The sequence below is a fragment of the Cebus imitator genome, unplaced genomic scaffold, assembly GCF_001604975.1.
Source record: "Cebus imitator isolate Cc_AM_T3 unplaced genomic scaffold, Cebus_imitator-1.0 Scaffold372, whole genome shotgun sequence".
In the NCBI taxonomy this organism is placed as follows: Eukaryota; Metazoa; Chordata; class Mammalia; order Primates; family Cebidae; genus Cebus; species Cebus imitator.
Window position 1 is genome coordinate 840429 of NW_016107687.1, and position 9456 is coordinate 849884.

The window sequence follows — 9456 nt, forward strand, 5'->3', positions numbered from 1 at the left end:
TAAATGGAGTCTTGCTGTTACCAGGCTGGAGTGCAGTGGCACAATCTCAGCTCACTGCAACCTCCGCCTCCTGGGCCAAGAGAGCCTTCCGCCTCAGCCTCCTGAGTAGCTGGGACCACAGGCGCATGCCACCATGATCAGCTAATTGTTTTTTGTATTTTTAGTAGAGACTGGGTTTCACCATGTTGGCCAGGATGGTCTCAATCTCTTGACCTCGTGATCCGCCCACCTTGGCCTCCCAAAGTGCTGGGATTACAGGCTTGAGCCACTGCACCCGGCCCTCTTTTTTTTTTTTGAGACAGAGTCTCGCTCTGTCATCAGGCTGGTGTGCAATGGCGCAATCTCAGCAGCTGACTGCAACCTCTACCTCCCGGGTTCAAGCGATTCTCCTGCCTCAGTCTCCTGAGTAGCTAGGATTACAGGCACATGCCACCATGCCCAGCAGCTTTTTATTTATTTATTTTTTAGTAGAGATGGGGTTTCACCATGTGGGTCAGGCTGGTCTTGAACTCCTGACCTTCTGATCCACCCACCTCGTCCTCCCAAAGTGATGAGATTACAGGCGTGAGCCACTGCACCTGACCATAAAAATTTCTTTAAGGTCTCACTAGGAAGGGAGTTACAACAACTCAACAGGTTATGAGAAAAAATGAAATTTAGGGACAAGTAATTGGCTTGAAGTGAAAAGTCCTAAAGTCATAAGACTCCATTACCTCAAGCTATTTAGTTATCTATGCTTTCTCATAAGAAATCTTAATCTCACAGAAATGTCATAAAAATGGAAAAAATTTTGAGATCCCCAAAAGAAAACATATAATTATGATTGAAAGTGCTCAAATGATTCTGGCCCTGGAAATAAATGTCTATTAGGCCTATGAGCTGGTAAATCATGTTCTAAGGTGAAAACAAAGAATATAAAACACTGACAGCAAGATGGCTGTCTATATTTAAATGCAGACAAATACTGGGGAAGACTATTTTGTGCTTTCTGACTTTTAATCACTTTATCCTATAGCTATGTTTTTCAAACTTTCTTGACCACAGCTCATAGTAAGAAATTCACCGTTTTAACTCGGTAACATTTAAAGTGTGTATATACCTGAATCAAAAGTTTCATGAACAGCCAGGTACAGTGGCTCACACCTGTAATCCCCAGCACTTTGGGAGGCCAAGGTGGGCAGATCACAAGGTCAGGAGTTTGAGACCAGCTTGGCCAATATGGTGAAACCGTTTCTACTAAAAATACAAAATTTAGCCAGGCATGGTGGTGGGTGCCTGTAGTCCCAGCTACTTGGAAGGCTGAGGCAGGAGAATCACTTGAACCTGGAAGGCAGAGGTTGCAGTGAGCTGAGATCACACCACTGCACTCCAGCCTGGGTGACAGAGACTGCATCTCAAAAATGAAAAAAAGTTTCATGAACAATAATTTCCTTATTATATGTGATGCATTCTGACATTTTCTATTCTGTTCCATTTAAAAACACATTGCTGATTACAATGCACTCAATTTCATAACCTACTAGTTGTTCATTATTCATATTTTGAAAACCACTGTTTGAGATCTAAAACTGAGGAAAAGAAACAACTAAACATCAGCCTAAGCTGGAAAGAGAAAAGGATATCATATCAAGTTCCTTCCATTCATTCATTCATTCATTCACTCACTCATTTATTCATTTATTTGAGACAGGGTCTCGATATGTTGCCCAGGCTGGAGTACAGTGGCTATTCACAGGCGTGATCCCACTACTGATCAGCACGGGAGTTTTGACCTGCTCTGTTTCTGACCTGGGCCGGTTCACCCCTCCTTAGGCAACCTGGTGGTCCCCCGCTCCCGGGAAGTCACCATATTGATGCTGAACTTAGTGCAGACACCAATTGGCATGGTGCACTACAGCCCAGAACTCCTAGGCTCAAGCGATCCTCCCACCTCAACCTCCCGAGTAGCTGGGACTACAGGTATGTGCCATTGTGCCCGGCAAGCTCCTTTCACTTTTCATTTAATATCCATTTTATGGAAAGAATACTTCAAATGCTAAAGCTTGCGAAGTTACAATACATTTATTTATTTATTTTGAGACAGAGTCTTGGCTCTATTACCCAGGCTGGAGTGCAGTGACATGATCTTGGCTCACTGTAACCTTTACCTCCTGGGCTCAAGTGGTCATCCTGTTTCAGTCTCCCAAGTAGCTAGGACTACAGGTCTGCACCACCATGCCTGGCTAATTGTTTCGTATTTTTTTTGTAGAGATGAGGTTTCATCATGATGTCCAGGCTGGTCTTGAACTCCTTGACTCAAGTGATTCAACCAACTCAGCCTCCCAAAATGCTGGGATTACAGATGTGAGCCACCGCATGCAGCCAAGAGTACAGTATTTTTATTTATCTCATTTAATTGCTACAACAGCTCATAAGACGGGCAGGATAAGAAATTGCTGATTTTAGAGAAAAGTAAACCAAGGATGCAAAGAATTAAAGGCCTTTCTTAAGTAGCCAGCCATGAATAGGCAGGTAAATAGGGGCAGGTCTGGAATTAGTAATCAGCTCTCACTGATTACCAATATATAAATCTGTGCACTTCTGTAATATTTTTTTTTTTGAGACGGAGTTTTGCTCTTGTTGCCCAGGCTGTAATGCAATGATGGGATCTTGGCTCACTGCAACCTCTGCCTCCTGGGTTTAACTGATTCTCCTGCCTCAGGCTCTTGAGTAGATGGGATTACAGGCATGCACCACCACGCCTGGCTGATTTTTGTATTTTTCATAGAAACGGGGTTTCTCCATGTTGGTCAGGCTGGTCTTGAACTCCCAACCTCAGGTGATCCGCCCGCCTTGGCCTCCCAAAGTGCTGGGATTACAGGCGTGAGCCACCATGCCCAGCCTATAATACATTTTAATAAGAGATTCAGAGACTCCCTGAAATTCTGTATTTTACAGCAGAGTAGAGATGTGTGTCCTAATTCCTTTTTCTAGCTATAGAAATGATTGCCTCCCTGAGGATATCAAATCTTTCTTTCCTTAAATTTTTATTTTAGAAAAAAATCTGGTAATATTTTCCTAATTTAAATATTTCTCTCTCTCTTTTTTTTTTTTTGAGACTGTTTCACTTTTGTCACCCAGGCTGGAGTGTGATGCCATGATCTTGGCTCACTGCAACCTCTGCCTCCTGGGTTCTAGCAATTCTCCTGCTTCAGCCTCCCAAGTAGCTGGGATTATAGGCGCCCACCATGCCCAGCTAATTTTTGTATTTTTAGTAGAGATGAGGTTTCACCATGTTGGCCAGGCTGGTCTTGAACTCCTGACCTCAGGTGATCCACCTGCCTCTGCTTTCCAAAGTGTTGGGATTACAGGTGGGAGCCACTGTGCCTGGCCTAATTTAAATCTATTTCTAAACAAGCTTAAGCACTTTACATTCAACTGCATGTTAAATTACATTTATGAACTTGCTTTAACTGCCACAGCAGCAACACGAAAGCATTATGGATTTATACACAAAGAGAGAGAGAGAGAGAGAGAGAGAGAGTGAGACAGAGAGGTTTAAATGACAGTAGGCATTTGGATATATTACAAAAAATTTCAAGGCGGTAAGAGTATTTAATAATACGCTTAAAAGAAGTTTCTAAAGATGGGAAAATACTCTTTCTCTGCAGTGAGAAACATCATCTCTGTAAAAAAGTTTATATTTTATAGACAAGATGTCACTCTGTTGCACAGGCTAGGGTGCAGTGACACCGTCATAACTCGCTGCAGCCTTTAATGCCTCAGCTCAAGTGATCCTCCTGCCTCGGCCTTCTGAGTAGCTGCGACTATAGGTGTGTACCACCATGCCTAGCTCATAAGAAAGTTTAAATCTAATAGTGCCAGCAAAGGAATAGGTTATGAGCTTATAATTTTCATAATTTTGTAAATACTTACTCTCAACAATTTGGTGTGTATGTCTGAAATTTCACCTAACTCTGCTGCTTCTAGGTTGATCTTCATCAACTTTTCGTAACTGTATGAAAAGTCACAAGAGAAAATTAAATGAGTATAATCAATACATAGTTTTAAAAAGATGTTCTATAGGCCGGGTGTGGTGACTCACACCTGTAATTCCAGTACTTTGGGAGGCTGAGGTGGGTGGATCACAAGGTCAGGAGTTTGAGACTAGCCAGATCAACACGGTGAAATACTGTCTCCCCTAAAAATACAAAAATTAGCCAGGCATGGTGGTGCGCTCCTGTAATCCCAGCTACTCAGGAGGCTGAGACAGGGGAATTGCTTGAACCCGGGAGGCAGAGGCTGTAATGAGCTGAGATTGCGCCACTGCACTCCAGCGTGGGTGACAGAGCGAAGACTCCACCTCAAAAAAAAAAGTTTTATAAATAAATATTTGAGCTTTTATCATAACCATTAAAAATAAAATAATGATTCAAAGTCTATAAGCCAGCAAATTGTTAAAAAAAAAAAAAAAAACCCTGATGCCGGCTGGGCATGGTGGCTCACACCTATAATCCTAGCACTTTGGGAGGCTGAGGAGGGCAGATCACGAGGTTAGGAGATGGAGACTAGCCTGGCTAACACGGTGAAACCCCGTCTCTATTAAAAATACAAAAAAAATTAGCTGGGTGTGGTGGTGCATGCCTGTAGTCACAGCTACTCGGGAATTTGAGGCAGCAGAATCACTTGATTCTGGGAGGTGAAAGTTGCAGTGAGCTGAGATTTTTGCCATTGCACTCCAGCCTAGGCAACAGAGTGAGACTTCATCTCAAAAAGCAAAACCAAAACCAAAAAAAAAAAAAACAAAAAACCAAACCTGATGCCTTCCTGAAGAAGGAATTTTATCTGCTTCTATTTTAAACTTGCAGATTAAAGGATAAAAAAGAAAAGACAAATTAATTTCAAATAGTCTTATGTGAAGATAATGGTAAAAATACTACATTTCATTTAATGGAGGACAATAGTGAATACTAATTTTATTTACTATATTTTCTCTGCAGTACAAATAGTATATTCTAGAAAGAGGGCAGTTTAAAATATCATTCTGTTTCAATACACATTCTCAGAATAAAATTAACAAGTAAGAATAAACTAAAACGAATTCCTAAAATTCTAAAAATACTACTAACAGCCTGTTCTAGAATACCTCTTCCTATTTCCTTTGTTGATTACAGGTTTCATATTTTCTTATTCAGAGTTTCTGTTTTACAAGCTAGAAATAAGATGTTTTTCCCACTAACTTTTGCTAGTTAATGGCTGGGAGGAAATGCCACTAAAGAGATGGTATTCATTTCTTAGTAAGAAAATCAGCACTTTTGCCTTTGTGATGATGATGTAATCACTAATCTAAGGCTTTTTTTTTTTTTTTTTTTTTTTTATGATACAGAGTCTCACTCTGTCACCCAGGATGGAGTTCAGTGGTGCAATCTCAGCTCACTGCAACCTCTGCCTCCTAGGTTCAAGCAATTCTCCTGTCTCAGCATCCCGAATAGCTGGGACTACTACAGGCGCATGCCACCACGCCCAGCTAATTTTTTGTATTTTTAGTAGAGATGGGGTTTCACCATGTTAGCCAGGACAGACTTGATCTCCTGATCTCCTGGATCCACCCGCCTTGGGCTCCCAAAGTGCTGGGATTACAGGGGTGAGCCACTGTGCCTGGCCAAGGCTGATCTTTAATATAAACCGTTGCAGAGCATGTGATATTGTACCAAGAATAGCTAAATCAATTAACAGAAATGGAACATTTAATAATTTAACCCTTAATAGTAAGGAAGTAGTCTACTCACACTTTCACAGTTTTTTCAATGTTTCTGATACAGAAATCCAATGTGATCACAACTTCTGTCTTTTTGTGAACAGTTTCATTGTAATCATCTTTAACTAATTCACTAGAAAAAGAAAATTATTCCCATTAGTTTATCTAAGGAGTTATTTCTTCTTATCTATCACTAATATACTGTAGTACTGCTGTTCAAAAACATTTTATAACAATATTCTTGATATTAGTCAATTCACACATTTTGAGATACTACAATTAAAAGCATTTGTGTGACTATAATATATACACACACACACATATATATATATATAGGTAACTTATATTTTCACAAACCATTACTACTTAAAGAGTTTAGAAACCTAAGGTATTAAAATTACATTAAAAAGTAAAAACTAATCTACAATTATACAAATAGTTTGTAGAGCATTCCAGTTTATACTGCCAGAATTAATGTTTACTACTCATAGCACACTACTGTCTGACTTATAAACCAATTACAGGTTGAATATCCCTTATATGAAATGCTTGGGACCAGAAGAGTTTCAGATTTTGGAATATTTGCACATATACATACTGGATAAGCATCTCTAATCTAAGAATCCAAAACGCTCCAATGAGTATTTCCTTTAAGCATTAACTTTGAGCAAAAAGTTTCAAATTTTGGAATATTTTTTATTAGGGATGCTCAACGTGCGATGTAATCTCTGAAGAAGGATGACAGAGTAAACAATACATAATTGAAGGACTTTTGATCTATATCGGGATCAACAAACTAAGACCTGAGGCCTGCTTTTGTATGGTCTACGAGCTAACATTACACTTTTAAAGGTTGCAGAAACAAAGAAGAGACCACATGCAGCCCACAAAGTCTAAAATATTAGACTGCCAACAGTAGTTTACATTAAAACTATTTTCTCATGACTTACTGAACTATAAACTAATAAGTAAAAGAAATAAAGCTTCATGGATCAGCGATTAAGGGTAGACGAGAGAGAAGATGAAAACTGTTAGTACACAGAGCTTTTTCCAGAAACCAGTAAAAACAAGGAAGCTTCTTAGTAGAAATATAAAAATATAGGCTTAGGAATCAGATATGTGAACACAGTGAAAAATATAAATACAAATTTATGGGTTTCATATAATGCTACCAGAAAAAAAAAAAAGGAGCCTAATAAAAGAGCAATGAAATGCTTCATGTCCATTTTTGCAAGAAGGGGTGGGTATGAGGTAGGCATACATAAACTGTTAAAAGCATTACAGTCCAAGGGCACATACATAGTGATAAGAGTGCAGAAAACAAACTTCTCAGCATCTGTCGGCCACAAGGCCATTACGATGTGTGTGCAAAATTCAAAAGCTTTGAATGATGTGTAGAAATAAGCGTAATTCCCAAAGAGATCAATTATTTTCCATTTTTATCAGATGGAAAGATGCCATCTATAAATCATGAAAAGTAAAAAAAAAAAAAAAAAGTAAAAATTATATCCATCTTACATTTCTTAGAGTCATTTTTAGGAAGAGACTACTTAAACTAGATGATCAGTTAACTATATTAAGCGATCCAGTGTTAAAAAATTAGCTTTTAAATTGCTTGCTAGATTACATATTCATATTGTATGATTTCATTTATATGAAATGTCTAGAATAGGCAAATGTATAGAAACAGTATATTAGTGGCTGCCTAGGGCAGGGCTGTGTTGGCAGAAATGGAGAGTGAATACTAATGGATGCAGAGTTACTTTCTGGGGTGATGAAAATGTTCTAAAATTAGTGATGATGGCTGCACAACTCTGGACATACTAAAAACCACTGAACTGTATGCTTAAATGGGTAAGTTATATAGTTTATGAATTCTATCTCAATGCTGTGAAGGTTGGGTGTAGTGGCTCAGTGGCTCACACCTGTAATCCCAGCTGTGTGGGGCTGACTGCTTGAGCCCAAGAGTTTGAGACCAGCCTGGGCAACATAACTAGACCCAATCTCTACAAAAAAAAAAAAAAAAAAAAATTAGCTGGGCTTCGTGGAGTATGTCTATAGTCTCAGGTACTTGGGAGGCTGGGGCGGTAGGATCACTTGAGCCCAGGAGTTTCAGGCTGCAGTGGTCTGTGATTGTGCCACTGCACTCTAGCCTGGGTGACAGTGAGACCCTGTCTCAAAAAGAAAAAAAAAATGCTGTGATGAAAAAGGACTATGTATTTCATTTGGGAAAATGATAGGAAATGAAGGAAGACTTTGAGGACTTAAATGAGAGAAAGTACAGACTGTACTGGATTATAACAAGCCAAAGCCTTCTAACACAGTGAAATGACAAGTGAGTCAAGGTCCCAGGAAAAGAAATGCATTTGTTGTCACATTCTATAGTGTGGTATAAGTTTTAAAATTCAGATATACTATTTGTACAAGGTCATTGTAGGACTCATGAAAAAATAGCCGCTAAATGTTTTATATGCTAAATGTGAAACAAATGTATTATAATAAAAATCAAGCACCTAATCTAACTAGTCTGAAGAGAGAAAATATCAATGATGGACGAGGTCTACATGAAAACCAATTTTCAAATTTCAATCTACTACTTACATCAGCCATCGTATCCCCTTTCGCATTAATTCCTGATAAAGCAGTAAGGTACTGGCAATTCTGCAGGCATAACACACAACCCCTGTTATTGCCTAACGAAGAAATAAAATGTCAATATTTGGTGCTAATTGTGGTATAGAGTAAGAAAAACTTCTACACAAAATTATTAAAGCTTATACATTTTCATCAGGTTAATTAAAAACACAATAAACCACCAATTTCTAAAAGTTAAAAACAGATAAAACTATAATAAATATATTATCCTTAACATTATCTGAACACGCACTGTCTCAATGGAGGGAATGTTCTTATATAATGAATTCAAGAAAGGATAAAAAGTAAAAAAGAAAGACCACAAAGTAACTTGGAAAGGGTATCAATTTAAGTGAATAATTTCCTAAGTCATACAGGCATACATGAAGACACAATACATGTTATTGCTTCTACTATTGATAGGATATATTAAATTCAGATGTTTATATAGTAATTCAATTAAATACTAACCTTAGCCATGCTAGCATCCCCATCTAAATCATACCGTGGATGCACTTTAGGGAGGGAAACTGAAATATGAAGTAAAATAAAATGAGAAAGAAAACTTTTTGAAAAAATCACTTTATCCTTTATAGAGCAAATAGAATGTCTAAATTAAACATTAGTGGCAAAATCTTTAATGTACTTTTCAAACAATAATGCTCATTCTCTAACAAATTACCTCCAATATTTCTAAGAAGTTTCATTTTTTCCTTAAATATATTCCAACACAATGAGTTCAATGCTTCTCTTTAAATCTACATCAACTCCCAACCTTCAAATAGAAATGTAAAATTCTGGGTGATTCATTTTTTTTTTTTTTACCAGTAGAATGAATAATTTAAAAGATTCTAAAAATGCAGATCTATTTTTTCTTAGACTCTAAAGCTTTGCACAATGTTGTATACATACTGGACACAAAAAAATGTTTGCTGAAATTTATGATATAAAAGGCAATTTTGAGTGTTAGTAAAACACTCTTTTTTTCTTTTTTTTTTTTTTTGAGACTGAGTCTGGCTGTGTTACCCAGGCTGGAATGCAGTGGCACAATCTCAGCTCATTGCAACCTTCACCTCCCAGGTTCA

At 38.0% G+C, this 9456-nt stretch overlaps 1 protein-coding gene across 1 annotated transcript in view; it reads right to left on the reverse strand.

Moving 5' to 3' along the window:
• TBK1 (TANK binding kinase 1) overlaps nt 1-9456 on the reverse strand; it is a 54359-nt gene that overhangs the window by 8401 nt on the left and 36502 nt on the right. Inside the window, exons 10-13 of the mRNA XM_017507308.2 lie at nt 8843-8901; nt 8339-8430; nt 5769-5870; nt 3916-3994 (exon numbers count right to left, since the gene is read on the reverse strand). Coding sequence (XP_017362797.1) covers nt 3916-3994; nt 5769-5870; nt 8339-8430; nt 8843-8901 — 332 coding nt within the window. The remainder of the gene's footprint in view (nt 1-3915; nt 3995-5768; nt 5871-8338; nt 8431-8842; nt 8902-9456) is intronic.